Below are 16,977 nucleotides of genomic sequence, written 5' to 3'. Positions count from 1 at the left end.
ACGCCACCCCCCGTCTGTATGTTTTTCATGAGTGGCAGAGAAATGGCTGCGCTGTCCACCTCAGCCGACGGATGCGCAGCGCGGCTGCGCAGCTCTCAGCACAGATTTGCTGCTGGCAACTGTGACAGTGACGTCAGCTGACCGCACATACAGTGCGGGTTTACTGAACAAAAACGCTTCAAAGTGAGACTATCATCAGGATTTATTCTGCAGTTTTCTGACCATCATGCATCAGAAAAACATGCACGTCATTCTGTCTGTCTCATCTCATCATAACTGAAAAGCAGGTGTGTTTTCCTGCTGTGTGAAGACCCATCGCTCACAGTGACACAGTGTCAATCTTTCGTTTACATCTTTAAGAAGGTTTGTCAAAACAAGCCAAGGCTCTGTCATAACAGATGTACACAAACAAATATTTTATTTTAAAAACAGATGAGAGAGAGGGAGACAGAAAGAGACAGAACAAGTCAATTGCACTTTAAACACTGTAGCCATGATGCAAATACATTCGGACTTAAACAATACATACATTCTTAAGACACGGAAACCTTCCTGAAACGTGGCGTTAAAATAATGTTGGGACCAACACACAGGACATAACTTATTACTGAAGTTTAAAAATATTAACATTTAATTAATTACTTAATTAATTAATTAATATAAAATACTTGTATTGAAGAGAATCACTGAGCTATTGAATGTTTGGATATTTCTGAACATTTTCATTGAGCGTGTCGAGTAATGGATATTTTTTTTGTCTGACTTCATTAAAAGTACATAAATATTTCTTTTGGGCTATTTTTCACCAGGCACAAGGGATATGTCAAACAATGTACACCACAAGGCTGTAAATCACAATAATTACATATTGCAACAGATCACTGTTTATCAGTCAACAGTCTATTGAGTCAACATCCCGGATGATGAACACTTTCTTAAATTCTCTGTCAAATAACTCCTTCAGTCTGTTGCCCATGGAAAGGAATTCAGCATTGTCCTGCAAAAGAACAAAGCAGTCATTGTCACTGTAATATTTCCCGAAAAAAAAAAATCTTAACTTTTGATACTAAACTGATGATGAAACCCTCCACATGTGAAAATGATGGAAACCCAAACCCTGGTTTTTAATGACCCTGTTTCTTACTCGGTTGTATGAAGCACAGTTGGTGAAAATAAGCTGGACGTCGGACACAAACTCTCCGACAGTCCGGTAGAGCTGCTGCTGGAGTTTGTCTGCTATGTTGCCCAGCCACATCGGAGTCTTGATCACAGTGGAGTAGTCCTTCAACTGTGGGTGCCAAGCAGAAATGAATTAAATGCTCAACAACCTGCAACACCTTTGTGTTTTGTTTACATCAATGTCAGACTGCCACCAGAAAAGACCTGCAGATAGTGTGATTCCTCAGCTAGCTCAACTCATTAAGTGCACTTCATTTAATATGCATTAAATAATTGGTGGTGTGTTTCATGAATAGGAAGACAGTAAACAGGTGCATGGGAGTAAGCAAAGACCTACGTAGAGGCTTGGGTTTGTGGCAAATGTTTGCTCCTCATCAGCACTGCGCACACACAGGAGGAGGTACTGGCATTCCTGTTGATGGAAGAAAGCAGAGAAGAAGAGTGACGGCGGTGTGACAGAGAGACAGGCGTTAAGATGCAAAGACCTAAAGATGGAGAGAGACAGACAGAGAGACAGACAGCGAGACAGACAGTGTGCTCACCAGCATGCATTGTGATATTTGGCAGGACATGGCTGCTTCCCTCTCCAGCTCATCCCAGTAATAGTACTCTTGATTAGTTCTGAATACGCAGAACGTACACATCCATGGTCTATCGTCCCTGCACGCACGCACACACACACACACACACACACACACACACACACACACACAAACAAAATACATATATGCATTTCTTTTTAATGTCTTGGTTGTCCCCTTTTTTGATCACAGCTCACCTTATAATGGCGTCTTCTACATGAGGAAGGTGACATTTCTGGTGGAAGGAACGAGGACAGTGATCACACACCACCAACTCTTCTTCTTCTTCTTCTTCTTCTTCTTCTTCACTTTTACAGATGACGCACTCATCATCGTTTTTCTGATTGTCCTGCCAAGACAGACATGACTTACAAGTGCAATTACAGAAAAAGGTTCCTTGTTTCTAAAAAAACTGGGTTCAGACTTTTAATGTAGCTCACTGTGAGAGACACAGGCTTTGTACTGTCGTTGTTCATGCAGAGCAAACATGAATGTAGAGTGAGGAAATGCTGCTTGTCTGATCTACATACTTACCAGGTCTTTACTATCTGGTTTGCACAGTCTGCAAGCACACAGCAGTGAGTGGATCTTCAAGATGTCTTTCTGAAATAGACAAATGAACAGTGTCTTCCTCATTGTTTCATCGATCTTTAGAGCTGACACACAATTTCATAAAACTGCGTCATTAATGCCACAGTTAACTCAGCCTGTCTCTACATATGTTTGTGCTCTCCATCTCCATCTATTTGTTTCTAAACCAGATGTTAGTGTTTCTCCACTCTGTAAATTAAACAACCTCACATTTAGTTTCTTGGCCTGTTTCGCAAATGCGCTAAAACAGCCAAAACATTTCCATTAGGAGAAACGTGCTGCAGCTTCAGAGAAGCCTACCTCTATGAGGACACCGAGTGGTTTCCCTTCACACTCGATGTCTTTCCTCCAGGAGGCGTCCTTCTGACGTGAGGCCTCATTTATGAACTCCATTGGGCTCATCCAGCTCGTCTCAGTTCGAATACTCTTCCCACAAGTCCCTGGTGGTGAAAGCAAGTTTAGAGGAAACACAATTAGTACACATTTCATAACACCGTTAACTAGAGCGACACATCCGACATTAAACAGTACGTACAGATATAAATGTTGCTTTTTTGTAGTTACCTGATGCAAATCGTCTTTTGTGTAAGGTCCCAGCTACGTCTCCACATTTAACTTTGAACACCTTCTTGCTACGGTCATGGCTACCTTCTGGCTGCTGCTCAGTCTGTTCCTCCGCCTCTCCTTCCTCATCTGTGATGGACACACGTTGAGAGTATGATTAGGATAACCAGTGCTAACACATGGTACACATCTCATTTGTGTTATTGTTAGCATAAATGTATTTCAACCCTCAATATCACTTTGTAGAAACCAGCACCTGTGGCATCTGCAGAACTTTCTTTGCTGCTTGACGAAACCTGGTCTTCGTTGTCCGGGTCACACTCCTCATCTTCATCTTCCTCTCTCTCCGACACTAAAAAAGGAGGAGGTGAATGATTTCTCCAACATGACAGCAAATGAGAAGCTCACTGACTGTTTTTTTGCTTTTTTTTAATTTTACCAAATATGTAAATATGAAAATGAAAATTGCTTACATGAAAAATTAGACAGATAGATATAGAGATTGTCTACAATGGCTGCCTGTTTGGCTCTAATGATAGATTTTAGTGTTTTAATGTTTTATGTGAGGTAATAGCTTGCGGGGATGTAGCGCTCTCTCATAAGCTGTAAACACTGCTCCATGTATACTCCTGTAGTGTTATAAAGTCAACAAAGACAACAAACCTGTGATGAAATGATCAGATGGGAACAGTGATTTCTTGGCCTGGCAGGAAGGGAAACATGGCTCTGATCAGATCACTAAAAACAAGAAGATACACTACAAAGTCAGAATTTATTCATTTGTGTATTTTCACCGGTTTTTGTTTTTACCTTTTTGCACCCTGTTTTGTACTTCGCTGATTTCAGGTGACCTCCCTGCAGTGAAATTCAAAAAACAAAAATGAGTGTGAAGAAACGAGGCACACTAACATGGCAAATGTTACAGAAAAGCAAGTCGTGTCCCTCAGTCTTGTTCCATGTATGTTCCAAAATAAAAATCCCTTTTCAACAAACCTGTATAAGTTTTCCCAAAGGGGTGTTCATACACTGAACGCTTGACTTCCAGTTCTTGGTGCTCTTCTTCCCTGCAAACCCCACAAATTCAGTGGGAGTGAACCACTGTCTCTTGACCACAATGCACCTCTGTCCTGAAACATTCAGAGGATTGGGAATGTGTTAATGTGATGGCCAATATGTTACTGTCAGAAGTTTCATTTTTTTGCGTGTTTTTCAAATCAAAATGTGATTAAAGAGCTCTAATTCACACTTCTTTTTCCAAATCAGGTACTTCAGTCGTTGAGTTTTACTCTGCCCCTCTGACCTTTAGCCAGCCTGTCTCGGTTCAGTAACCCCCTCTGGAGTCCACAGGTCACAGGCAGCTGGAACCTGTAGATGGGCCAGGTCCAAATGTCGCCCTTCTCTCCCTTCTTCAGGGGAGAAGCTGGGAAATAAAATAAAAATATTTTGACTTCTTTGTTCCAAATGAGAAACTTTCTTTCTTTTTCTGATTCAGACATTCTGCTCATTTAACTTCCTGTTTGTTGTGCACACAGCCACACCAGTGAATGTATTGTTTAAAATGTACCCTGATATTTAGACTGAATAACAAACTCAAGGGGAATTGTAACAGAGAAACAAAATGTGAGTGACATTGCACTTTTCAGCAGTGACACTTTCAAGTAATATACAGTCATGTTTACAAAAGTAAAGCATAAGTAGGAGGTGACTCACAGAAGCATATTTTCTTGGACTTTTTCCTCTGACCTGGAGTCAACTGACTTGATGAACTGGCCTGCTCCTCCTCATCGCACGCGCTACCACTCTGTTTTCTCTTCTTTTTCAGCGAGTTCGAGTTCTCCTCCTCTCCCTCCTCATCTTCTGAAAGCTCCTTCCTTTTGCCTTTGTCTGCCTCTTCCTTTTCCACCTTCTGGGTCAGTTGTATGTCAACATGGAACGACCCTGCCATTAGATGAATGTCCATGGATGAAGTAAATATCAAGTACACGCCGTGAACAAAGGACAGTGAAAGAATGATGAGAGAACAAGCCTTATTTTCTAATCCAGTGCCTCCCACTGTCTGGCGTGCCCCCCTCAGCTAATGTTGCTAAATGTCAATGTTTAGGCCGGTTTGGTCAAATTTGCTTTCAAATTGTTTGGAGAGGAGCAGAGCTAGACATTTAAACTTTGATCCTCTTTTAGCTAACTACTTTAATCATGGTTTATGCACTACTTTTAGTTTTTCACTATTTATCCAATAGCTGACTATCTCAACTGTTTATCCATTACTTTTAATGAACAATTTGAAGTGTGTATTTGTTCATTTTTAACTGTTTCAACCATTTATCCAGTACTTTTAGCTAACCATTTAGACGTCTCTGCTAGCTTGCTGACTAGTTTTTACAGCCTCTCAATCGCAACACATACTGTTTGGGTGTTACAGAGTGACATGAATGTCGCAATTTAAATTTTTTCAAATGAGTTGAGCTACTCCACGTATCCCCTGGCAACTCTTGTAAGCTGTAATTGAGATTTTAAAAGCAGAGAATATGTGGGTACAACTTGCATGCAGAGTTTTATAAAACTGAAGCACTGTGAAGACTTAAGACTGTGTGTTTCATTTGGAATACTTTCTTTTGCATATTCTTTCTTTTCTATTCATTTGTCAGGGATCATGTACGAAAAACATCAGTCACAAGCAAGAGTCTGACCGTCCATGAGGCGGTTGCGCAGCAGTCGCAGGGTGGGGTAATGGTTCATGATGGTCTCCTTGAAGACACACGTCCAGAACACCTTGATGTGCTGTGATCGCTTTCTCTCCAACCAGTCCAGAACTTCATACAGAGCTTTCCTCCTGGTGTCTTTATTCTTCATGCGACTCACCTTCTGCGCACACACAAAAGGAGGGACAAAATTAGGGTCAGATGATTTGCCTAAATACCTAAAATCTATATCATGATTAATGGTCTTGATTGGTCGATATGTAACAGTGTGTGTCTTCATTAATACAGTATAAATCCACTTAGAGACTCTGGACTGTGGGCTACTAGATTGGTTAAACGTCTGGTTTTATTTATTGAAAACTGTGATCGGTGAGAGATTCATAATGTCTGTTATTTGATAGATTCAGTCAAGAGCTGAGCTCTAGATGAAAGATATATGAGAGGGAAGTGAATTGATATTAAGCACGGCAGTTGATAATCAATGGAGAATGGAAATATTATAAAATATTTTATCATATTTTTCAAAAGGTCCTTTATCACATCATGATTCTCTGGGCCACACTTTCCTCTTTTAAGACAATTCCTTACTTCTCTATGGAAGCAGGGCTGCAATGAAACACTGTGTGTGGTTACAAAGTTCATGTTTGTCACCTCTCACTCTGCGCAGATCATGAAGTCATATTTATTTTGGAGTGAGCCGTTTCTATACACAACAGGTTGTTTCTGTAGCCTGTTGGTTTACTGTGATAGTGTTTTCCTAACCCACATATATTTGAAGCGTGGAGATCAAGATCATTTTATTTTAGGATTGAACTAATGAACTTCTCCCCAGGCTGGTTGTTTTACGAGACCCTACTCTGGGTCATGCAACAGGACAAAGACTCCTTGAGGACATCAAAGAAGGATGAGTGACACATTGCCAGTTAACTACAGGACTGAAGTCCACTAAGATATCTCTGGGGACCGAGTGTTGCTTACTCGCGCTCAGTTCCCGCTCTCACACTCCAGCGCGCGCTTCATTCAAATAGGGCCCGCGTGAGGAGGTGTGAGTGTGCAATAACAAATGCGTAGCGTTTCCACTCCGGTACCTCACCTTGTATATGTCCTCTTGGATCAGGTCGTGGTCCCTGAGCTGGCTGAGAAAGGTGTGCGGGTTCTCCATGCAGGACATTTCTGTTTTGTGACAGTGGAAAAACCGCAGCAGTTCGTCGGAATCCAGGAAATCCAGCGGGTCCATCGTTAGTCTCTGCAAAAAGCACCAGGCCAAAATGCCCCAAGTGCTTAGTAGATGCTACATTAAAATGGCACTTAATGAAGCGCTCCTTCCGCTGTTTTAACAGGCAGTTATTCTTGTCGCAGAAGCTGTCCTGCTCTACCGTTTAGTTTCTGGACAACATGAAACGAAAAATGAGCACCAACAAGTTTACCGGACTGTCAGGAATCAGAGCAGTAAACAAGCAGCGGATTTAACATGATCCCTATTCTCACTTCCTCCTTCCAGCAAGCAGCGGGACCGCGCAGGAAGGCGGCTGTCCGGTGCGTCAACCGTGCTGCGTTCAGGACAAGTGGGAACTACAAGCGGGGATGTATTTATATGACTTCCTGCATTTATGACACCTGTGTACTGTATTTTAAGCTGTTATATGCGATCAACAAATGTTTAAGTACAACACATTTGTATAATTGCAGTAAGGCCTGTAGAAATGCTGTTGTCCTGCTGTATCTCATGATGATGTTAACATTACAATGCAGAAAGTCTTTTGGCATGACTTCTGGGCTGTTGCCCCTTGCGGATGTCTTCCAGGTCTACTCAGGAACTGTATGTAAATCTGAGATTTTGAGGGGAAAAGTCGGAATATTACAAGAATAAAGTCATAAGGGAATATGGTGTTTCGAGTCCAAATAATTTCGTTACTATATCACCTCCGACGAAGAGCAGAGCACACCCGAAATGATAATATAACTTGTCCGACTCACCCAGAGATTTGAACGAGGCTTTTTGCAAGGCAAATGACTGACAACCCCGCCTCCCCGCAGGAGGCAGATCCCTTCAGTGACGTTTGGAAAGTGAAAGTGTTTATTTTTCTGCTGGCAAGTCGCAGTTCTGGTGAGTAGTGACAGGGGGCATCATCCACTGCAGAGTGATCAGCTCAGTGTTTCGCGTCTCTTGACTTGAGTTTATAGTTGTTTGATGGTCTTTAGAGGTGTGAATTGACCTGAAACACTGAATAGCTATCAGTCCATCTTGGGTAAAATGAATTCAAGGCACAGGTTTAAGCAAATATCAAACTGTAGAAGTAATTTTATTAGTATGTTTTGGTCATATTATTAACATAAACACACTGGCGACTGAATTGATTAATTGCAAAACTTCTATTGTGCTCTGGATGCCAACAGAATATGAGGTGGCAACAGTGCCATCCTGTCTTTATATGTGTGTGCATCCTGTATCAGTGACTCACATCCTAGGGGCCGGGCCTCTAATAAAACCTGTAGTGGTGGAAAGTAACTAAGCACATTTACTCAAGTACTGTACTTAAGTATAATGTTGAGGTACTTTTCTGTTACTTTATACTTCCACTCCACCACATTTATTAGATAACTTTAGTTACTAGTCACTTTACAGACCCAGGTTTGTTAACACAAAATATAATCAACAAATGAATTATTATACTATTATATCAATAAGTATTTACTGATCACCAGGGGGAAATTCACAAGTAACCCAGCAGTATGTAAAGTAATGTATTTGATATATATACATAAGTAAGTCACATTTACCAGCTGCAACATTAAAGTGATGAACTCAATGTTGCAATGCATCAATAAGTATAATCCAATAATATAATATATAATCTGAAACCAGCCATTCTGCAAATGAGCACTTTTACTTTATGTTTATTTCTACTTATATTTTAAATGCAGGACCTTTATTAGTATTTACTATAGTACTAGTATTTCTGCACTGTGGTATTTTACTTAAAGTCCTCTTCCACAACTGAAAAAATGAAAATATGTATCCAGATGATTAAATTGTTTTAATTTTTTCCTGCCTTTTTTCAAAAACTTCCTTTCTAAAATCCTCAAAATTTAACGATCTGAGAGGGAAAAAATATATATTTTTGACTAATATATAATTACTTTCCTCAGTCAGGCTGTTGATCGTACTGTTCATCATATCCTTCCAAGTCGTTGTACATTACGTCTTTATGGTGATGCTGACAGGTCTGCACCACCTGTAGGACGGTCGCAAGGCGTCGGTCCAATGCAGAGAGGTGTGGTTCAGAGAGGAGGGGGGCCACGCCTGCCAGAGGATCCTGGACCAGAGACTCTCGCATGACATCACTCAGACGGAAACCAGGGAGGGACAAGAGGCGCAAGCGGAGGAGGGTGGAGTGACGGATCCTACAGGTCAAAAGAGATATTAACGCATCCTTATCCTCTCTGGGGCCTTTAAGTGTTTGCATAACAATATTTACCAAATTCAATGTTTTCTGTACTACACCATGCAACTTTATCCACTCTTGGACTAGTTTCTTACATTCCCTCATTTTTAAGTGCAAGTCACTCAGTGAACAAACATTTGTCTCGTTTTACCTGCAACACTGTTGCAAAGGAGTTAGAATAGACGGCTCATCCCGAGAGTGACGCCCAAACCTGGAAATCAGAAGGAAGTATAAAAGAAATGTTACCACAGTGACTGACACCTGAGTCAGAAAGGAAACAGATGTTGCATAGAATAACCTGTTCAGTATAAATATACTTATTTAAAATCATTTTTGCTGTTGCTTCCACTATAACAACAGCATTGTGGCAACATCATTCATGGTACTCACGCCCGTCCGTGATCCAGATGCAGCAGAAAAGTCTCGTTGCCAAATTTCTCAAACGTCTCATAGTGATGTCTGTCCATGTTGCCTTTGAATTAAAAACATTCATGTTTGTAGAAATGAAAAGAAGACACAAAGTAAATGACGCCACATATCGATGAGAATTTATGATAACATCCCGAGTGCATTAACATAGGAGATAATGCTCTTATTTACTCATTTTGATTGTTTTTCCCTCCTCTCTTAAAAGAGGACGTAGAGGTCAGTGACCCCCATTACATTACATTGACTACCGGATTGAGTTTAAAATGTAGAGACTGACTCATGAGGAAGTCCAGCACAGCCATGTCTATGAGATCCACCAGTCTGGTGCCGTGGTTGTAAGGAGGCGTCTGTTTCACTGTGTCACAGTAGGCCAGATCCTTCTCCCACCTGGGAACAACAGTGCAAATGAAATAGAAGAAAATGGATACTGATGGGCCACAGTGATAACATTCATTTTTAATGCATATTAGTTTGACTGTTAGGATGATTTTTTGTTTATGTTAAACAGTGTGACAGGTTTTGTTGATAGTGGCTGGCGCTGCCCATGCTAACTATTCATTCCTCCCTTTCATGGAATTGATTTAGTCTTTCTGAGACCGGACTCAAGTTAAACTCAGAAACAAATTCAAATTGCCTGTTGTGGCCTCACTTTGTGATTTAGGATGACTGAGTCTCAACTTCACAATTTATTTGGGTGAAAAGTATATTTTTTGCAATCGGCAACATACGTTAGTGTCTTTTGCGCCAACTGACAATAAGGAGCAAATTTAAATGTACGTATGTGACGTTGGTTAGAAAGCCACAGCCTGATAGAAGCAAATGGACCACCAAAGTAAGAAAAATGCCAGACCGGTGCCCAGAAATGATACAATAACAGCATAATGTGTTGCCAAATCATCAGTGTGATAGCTCCTGCAACCCCGCCTGGGGGTCCCAGGATCAGCACCTTGGACAGTGATGTGACACACATAATGTCCTAAAATAAAATCCACTTGAGCTGAACAGGAAAGCAGGAGGACACTACAGACTGTAGGCTGATCTATCGGAAGACTGCAGCCTAAATATAATGTTATTTAACTTAGTAAAGTTTATAGTTTACTATTTTATACTTTATACTATTTTACATTACATACACTGTCTGACAATAAGATTGCAAGGGAAAAATGTGTCCACATCATCTCTATGCACACGGTCCTCCAAGAGCTTAAAATTGGCTCATCAATAATCACAACAATAAGGAGTTCTATGTATTGACATCAATATTGATCACACTGACATTTGTGTGTTAGACACAAATATAATGTTCTGTCGCAGCTCACCACTGGAGGGCAGTGAAGACTTATGATTGTACACACACTCATGTCAGGTGGACACAACAGTCTTTGCAGGGCTGCATTCTGTTCAAATTGTTCATTGGTAATACATATACTTGAAACAAAAATGACATGACTTTTAAAGCTAGTGCTGATACCTTTAAACAAAAATATCAAATAAGAGACAGAGAGTGTACCCACTGCGCAAGCTTGGTGCGACTGTAGGAGCGTCTCCATGGTGACCTCCAGGACCTGCGGGGAGCCAGGGTGAGGTCAGGCAGCATGGCAGCCAGAGAAACCTCCAGCACATGTGGCTGACCGCACACTGGGTGCTCTGTTGAGCAGTAGTACTCACACTGGCCATAGAAACACACGTTTCCCACTGGAGGGAGTCAGAGAGACGACAGCTTGAGTTTAGCGGCCCGGCAGTTTGTTTGGACAGTAATATGCTGATGGTGTAACTAACAGGTTTGGGTGCAGGCATGGATGCAAACTACACGCATGCACACGCATACCAGGGGAAGTGAAGAAGGTCCTTGACAGCCTGCGGTCAGTGGTGATCTCTCTGATCTCCGCGGTGACATTGAGGAGTCGACCGACCACCGGAGGGATCCTGTTAAAGCCCAACACTCTGAGAGAGACGGGAACAGATGCAAACATTAACGAGATACAAAAAAACGAGGGTAAAGAGAGAGAGCCAGCAAGAATGAATGAATGAAGTGAAAGAAAGACTGAAGAAGGAAACCTCTATTCTTCTTTCTCAATTTACACTTTACTTGTAAGCATATGACACAAGCTGAACAGCAGCTTCATGAATGAATCACTCCAGTGTTGGACCAGTGACCTGGTACAGAATACTCTGTTCACCCAGCAGGACACCTGCTGCCTGCTGACACACTCTGTACCTGTCAAGGTGAAAGGCAGCGATCTCTGCGTTGTGTCTTTCAAAGTCTGAGAAGTAGAAGAGGTTGACGTCCGTCTCTGCATCTCTGGATTGTCTGTGGGACAAAAACACACATAAACACAAGTGCACGAGGATGTACGTAAAGTGTAACAGTAACACTTTTTAGTTCGAAGTTTTTTAGTTTTATGAAAAGGGGGACCTCTAGGCCTCTGACCAGCAAAACTGATATTCTGTCCCATTCAGTCCAGTCAGACTGTCATCAGTCAGTCATTTATGCTTCCAGTTACAGTGGCGTCTTACTTCATGGGTTTCAGCAGAGCTTGTCCGTAGTTTGGGAACGACACGAGCAGTTTGAGCTGTGTACCTCCCGTCTTCTGAACTGAAAGATATGAAAGTGAATATGGGGTGTGCATTAATAATACAAAAGATCATTACTTGCACAACTGTGTGTTTCTTAAGTCAGCATAAGAAACACATAGTTGCTGATTACATCAAAAGAAATGATACCTGTAATAGTTACATGAGTACTTGCACTGAGTGTGTTCAGTGTAGTGCAGTACACACGTTTCTCCACATGTGGTGGCCTGTTACATAGTTACTGGTCCCATAAGACCTGGATAAGATACTTACTTTTAGCAGTTTTATGCCACTGCATTATTTATGTAAAAACGTCTGAATCATTTTTGTCAACTTGAATGTGTCTTTGGTGACAATTTTACCCTTCAACACATAAACAAGGGACTCACTGTATCATTAGCTAGTTTGCAAATAATGTTTAGCACCACTGAGATCTGTAAATGGGACACCAAGGCACTTTTTCATCCAAAAAAAAGCATGATCCACCTCAACCTCACTTCAGTCAAGTGGGCAGTGTGAATGAGCTGAGTCAAAGCATATGTTTGATGTGCTTGTAGGGGTAAGTCCGGTAAAACAAAACCAAAAGATATAAACACTGAGATATAAATCAAATCCTCTCATATTTATTTATAATACCTGTTTGTAACTCTGATCAGAGGAGAGGAAAATGAATCTGAAGTCAAATGTTTGAAGATATTTACACCGCGGTGAGTGTTAAACATGAAATAAAAGGGATGACACAGTCACACAAAAAATCAGCCTGTAGCTGAGATTAGTGCTTAATCTGCTCCGTATAACACAAATCTCAATGCATTATTCATTCTGCGACGGGGCATCTGAGATGAGCAAACAAAAAATGAGCATGCGTTGATGCAAGTGGAGTTGTGTGCCCGTGTGTGTGTTTATGTATGTCTGTGTGATACTCGAGCACTCGGGTCAGTGTGGTTTTGTGTGAGTGGGTGTTTAGATAATGTACATTGTGGGAGGATTATATTATGGCTGCAGATTTAATACGTTTCATTATCTGTATTTTGTGTGTGGGCGTTGGTGTCTCTTCGTATCTGAGTATGAAAAACTTCATTTGCGTCCAAGGAGGAATTGCGGCTTCTTTTTGTTTTCTAAAGTGTCTAGAAGTCATGGTTGAGTCCAAGACAAGGTACTGCAATCCACTACACCAACAACACAAACCACAGCTTTGTAAGCGGCACACGTTTCTGTAAGGTTTCTGGATTGCAATATGCTACACAAGCGTTGATGTTATTGTGTCCACCATCCAATAAATGTAACACAGATATTCACATTGCACAAACACAGTTTATGGTCAATGTTTGCTTTCCCACCTTCTTCAAACTCCTGTGTCCCAAAGGATCTATCATCCCACACGTGTAACTGTGTGTGAATGCGTTTCTAAAAATGTAATCTTTGCTGTTCTAAATATGAACTTTGGCACACTTTACTGTATGAGTGAAAACTTTGGTGGAGTCTCTGCGCTGCCTCTGGCTCTCTCCCAGACAAGGTTGTTTGTATAAAGGGATTAGAGTTAAAATGAGAAAGCAGCATGGTTGTGACTTTGTAATTATGTTGAGGGAAATCTGAATGATCACACTTAAATTAAACCCGAGCACTACTGGGACAGTTTACGGTAAAGATTAGGTCAGTGTCTAAATTTAATGTTGGTGTATTGAGCAACTGAAGTGAAGTGTTGTATTGTATCTGTGCGGCCTTGAACCCAACTGGACAACATAATACGTCAGGACAAATACAGGGATAGTGGCACCTAAATTGAGTTCGTCTATCATTTAATTGTTATGTAGATTAGAATCTTTTAAACTAGACTCCACTTAAATCACATTTCCTGATAACTGGCTCCTCAGGCATCCTTGTTTCACTAAATGCCGAATACAGATCCAGATAACTAAATTAAGTGCTTTGTTGTGGATAATATTTAAAGAACCATGTCTGCAGTATGTTTTCTAAATATTTCACACAAGTGTGCCAGTGAGAAGTAATTCTGCCTGGCTGACACTTCAGGATGTATTTTTAGGAACAGAAAGATTAAAGGAAGAGTAATTATATTGCTGGCAGTCCTCCACCTTCCTCGCTGTGCACCCTCCTTTGTTTCTGGTGGCTTCCCCTGGCCCAGTCCTTTCTCCTCTCTGGCCTGTCACTTGGTAGCCCCGCCCCCCTCATTTGCTCACCAGCACCGAGGACACGTTGCGTTGCCAAATAGTGAGTCAGCTGGGCCAGATTGGGATCCTTCCTGTTGTACAGCTCCCAGCGAGAGATGCCCAGGTGGAACCGCAGCCAGAGAGGGTGGGTCTCCACATCGCTCGTCCAAGTGACTTTGTCGTAGCCTCCCTCCTGACTGGCGCTCTGCCTTCAGGGGAGGAAGCTTACAGTCAAACTGAAGTTCAGAGAGTTTGTTTCAGGCTGGCTCTGAGATATAAAACAAGCTGTTGGGGGTAAAATGTTTAATGAAGAATATGTATTAAAGCTCCATATAAAGCAACACTTTAGCACCTAAAAAATAAGTGAGCATTACATGACATTACATTAATTTTGCAAAGCGACAGCAGCGGAGTTATGAAACTGTGAGGCAACAGTAAAATACTGAACCATACAGTCCATTCTGAAACCAGACGAAGAGTCTTCAGCAATGCTGGACGTTCTTGGGAGCTATATTTACGCACATCGCTGCTAAGCTAAATGCTAATGTCAGCATGCTAACATGCTCACGAAGACAATGTTAACATGCTGAAGTTTAGCGTGTATAGGCATGTTTACCATGTTCACCATCTTAGTTTAGCAAGTTAGCATGCTAACATTATCTGATATACATTACATTACAGAATATTGTTTACTGTTTTAGTTTAGTGTGTTAGCTGTGGGAACGTCATTTGCTTTGCAACCTAAGTTTTGACCTGATGGCGCTAGATGAAAAGTCAGGGGTTCACCAAAGGTTGAATGTTTGTACCAAATCTCATGGCAATCCAATAGTTATTGAAACATTTCGCTAAAAACCAAAACCCCATGGTGGCGCTAGAGGAAAAGTTAGGGTATCACCAAAGTCAGTAGGCATCATCCTCCGGACACCGTGACTGTCTGTACAGAATTTCACAGTTGGACCGACTGACAGACCAACATTGCCATCCATAGAGCCATGCCAGAGAGGCGCATGATCTCATCTGTAAAGCAAGCCAAAACCTTTAATGTTCAATGTGGAAAGCCACTGCACCCCTTAAACTCCTCAGCCATCTGTTTCACTTACCACTCACTGTCATTACTGATGGCATCTTCCCTCTCCTCTTCCTCATTTCCTGTATCTCTTGCATATTCATTTGTCTTCACCCTCAGCAGCCAATCATCTTCCTGCGGCTCTGGGCGTGGCAGGTTGTACAGCGGGTGCTTGAACAGCGCCTCCAGTTTAGAATGACCCTTGACCTTTGGAATCACCTTTCCATCTCCAATCAGTTTCTTTTCCCTTTCAGTGGCATCTTTGAATGAGTCTTTCTCCTGACGGCGTGAGGTGTTGTCATTCAGTTTGTGATGCTCTTCATTGTGGGGGATCGTTGGCAGTTTACGTGAGGAGGAGGCAGCTGAGGAGGAGGAGGAGTGGGAGAAAGACTGATGGTGCTGAGTGCCTGTTTTTGGAATGGAAGAGGCGGGGGGGGGACAGGCTGTCTGGAGGACAGAGAGACAAAAAAATGCCAGAAGGAGGTGGAGAGCGAGGGACAGACACGCCAGACCCAGATAGATGGAGCGAGTGGACCGACCCAGGTTCTGTCTTATCATGCTGGAGGAAAGACAGGAAACAACAGAGAGAGAGAGACATTTAAAATCCAAACAGACGCAGGAGCCCTGCCAACCCTTCAAACCTGATCATGATGAAACATTTCTCAATAATTGCATTCCACTTGTACACACATGCAGGAGTAGACAAAATAAGAACACAACTTTGAAGTAACTGAATTGCTCAAGAAGGCAGCTGTATTAAGCCAAGTGCCAATTAGCGATATATCACCTTTAAAAGAGGCCTTACACACACACATGATGCCACTGCACAACAGTGTACTGGTCACATTACAGGCAAAATTATTTAATGTGGCAAAGGAAACAGTCTAGAAATCTGACAACACATGTCGAATATAGAAAAAATACAAATTTCAAAGAGGTAAAGTGGTTGCAATGAAGCTTACTGACACACAGTAGATACTTTGAATTTGGTAAGAAGAGAAGAGTCTGGTGCAAATGGTGCATCTAACCATCACCAGCCATTGTCAGTGCTGAAACATTAATAGTATGGGAGCCACGTTAGCACGGCCATTTAGTTCACTAAATGTCTGCATGATTGTGTAACAGTCAAACACGCAAAGCACCATTCACGAAACCCAGTGGAGCGAATGTTGTGGTGTGAACGCAGCTCCTGTACCAGAACAATAACATGCCACTTTTAATGAAATTCAGGAGTGTTTTCATGAACATCAGGATGCAGTTTAAACCTGCTTTAGTCTCCTCAGTTAAGACATAACTGAGACTTCATGGGACGTTTAGGAACACAAGTGTGAACTACATTTCTGTGAACTGCATCCTTTAACTCCTCAGTAAACTGGAGGCTGCAATGAATCCCATTTAGAAGAATAAACACTGATTCATTTACACTGTGTGACAGACAGGTGGATGGGCAGACAGACAGGCACCCATAGATACATTCACACTGCTCCAGTTAAGCCGAAAACTATCAGATAATCATTTACATCAAATCCTCAAAGGAAGAAAAGCTCGCTAAGAAAATCAATATATTATTGAACAACTCACTGCTCCCAAATTCCCTGTGTGGACCAGAAGGCTGAGGAATTACTTACATCTCTTCTTCTCCCTCTCTCTGTTCCGCTTCACTTCCTCTGTTAATGAGGT

At 41.7% G+C, this 16,977-nt stretch overlaps 2 protein-coding genes across 3 annotated transcripts; both read right to left on the bottom strand.

Annotated features, from left to right (window-relative positions):
• Positions 1 to 401: 401 nt before the first annotated feature.
• Positions 402 to 6,991, bottom strand: LOC139300385 (nuclear body protein SP140-like protein). Of its 2 annotated transcripts, none has more exons than XM_070923457.1 (16): positions 6,708 to 6,991; positions 5,603 to 5,777; positions 4,626 to 4,853; positions 4,216 to 4,335; positions 3,909 to 4,042; positions 3,726 to 3,770; positions 3,579 to 3,618; positions 3,172 to 3,267; positions 2,916 to 3,044; positions 2,652 to 2,791; positions 2,295 to 2,363; positions 1,958 to 2,109; positions 1,722 to 1,839; positions 1,517 to 1,591; positions 1,145 to 1,288; positions 402 to 997 (listed from the first exon to the last, which is right to left on the bottom strand). In XM_070923457.1, the coding sequence occupies exons 1-16, from the start codon at positions 6,849 to 6,851 to the stop codon at positions 893 to 895; spliced, it is 1,914 nt and encodes a 637-aa protein (XP_070779558.1). In that variant the 5' UTR covers positions 6,852 to 6,991; the 3' UTR covers positions 402 to 892. The 2 variants fall into 2 exon arrangements, with proteins under 2 accessions (XP_070779558.1, XP_070779559.1); XM_070923458.1 differs by having other exon boundaries at positions 4,659 to 4,853.
• A 1,769-nt stretch (positions 6,992 to 8,760) lies between these two features.
• Positions 8,761 to 15,855, bottom strand: LOC139300235 (extracellular serine/threonine protein kinase FAM20C-like). The gene is made up of 10 exons (XM_070923257.1): positions 15,332 to 15,855; positions 14,262 to 14,440; positions 12,007 to 12,085; positions 11,708 to 11,800; positions 11,318 to 11,433; positions 11,004 to 11,184; positions 9,767 to 9,876; positions 9,451 to 9,532; positions 9,212 to 9,271; positions 8,761 to 9,019 (listed from the first exon to the last, which is right to left on the bottom strand). Exons 1-10 carry the CDS (start codon positions 15,853 to 15,855, stop codon positions 8,761 to 8,763), a joined length of 1,683 nt encoding a protein of 560 aa, XP_070779358.1.
• Positions 15,856 to 16,977: the final 1,122 nt, after the last annotated feature.

The sequence above is a fragment of the Enoplosus armatus genome, chromosome 17 (genome assembly GCF_043641665.1).
Source record: "Enoplosus armatus isolate fEnoArm2 chromosome 17, fEnoArm2.hap1, whole genome shotgun sequence".
Taxonomy (NCBI): Eukaryota; Metazoa; Chordata; class Actinopteri; order Centrarchiformes; family Enoplosidae; genus Enoplosus; species Enoplosus armatus.
The sequence above is the reverse complement of the archived record's forward strand: the minus strand, read 5'-3'. Positions and strand labels throughout refer to the sequence as shown.

What these genes read in the sequence shown, in the direction of transcription:
- LOC139300235 (XM_070923257.1), bottom strand. Translation starts at nt 15,855, where the DNA reads ATGATAAGACAGAACCTGGGTCGGTCCACTCGCTCCATCTATCTGGGT. An exon ending in GCTCTGCTGAAACCCATGAA is followed by an intron (nt 11,801 to 12,006) that starts GTAAGACGCCAC and finishes TTTGTCCCACAG; the next exon opens with ACAATCCAGAGATGCAGAGA. An exon ending in GACCTTCTTCACTTCCCCTG is followed by an intron (nt 11,185 to 11,317) that starts GTATGCGTGTGC and finishes GACTCCCTCCAG; the next exon opens with TGGGAAACGTGTGTTTCTAT.
- LOC139300385 (XM_070923457.1), bottom strand. Translation starts at nt 6,851, where the DNA reads ATGGACCCGCTGGATTTCCTGGATTCCGACGAACTGCTGCGGTTTTTC. An exon ending in CTTTGGGAAAACTTATACAG is followed by an intron (nt 3,771 to 3,908) that starts GTTTGTTGAAAA and finishes ATTTCACTGCAG; the next exon opens with GGAGGTCACCTGAAATCAGC. An exon ending in CCACAAACCCAAGCCTCTAC is followed by an intron (nt 1,289 to 1,516) that starts GTAGGTCTTTGC and finishes TGGCACCCACAG; the next exon opens with TTGAAGGACTACTCCACTGT.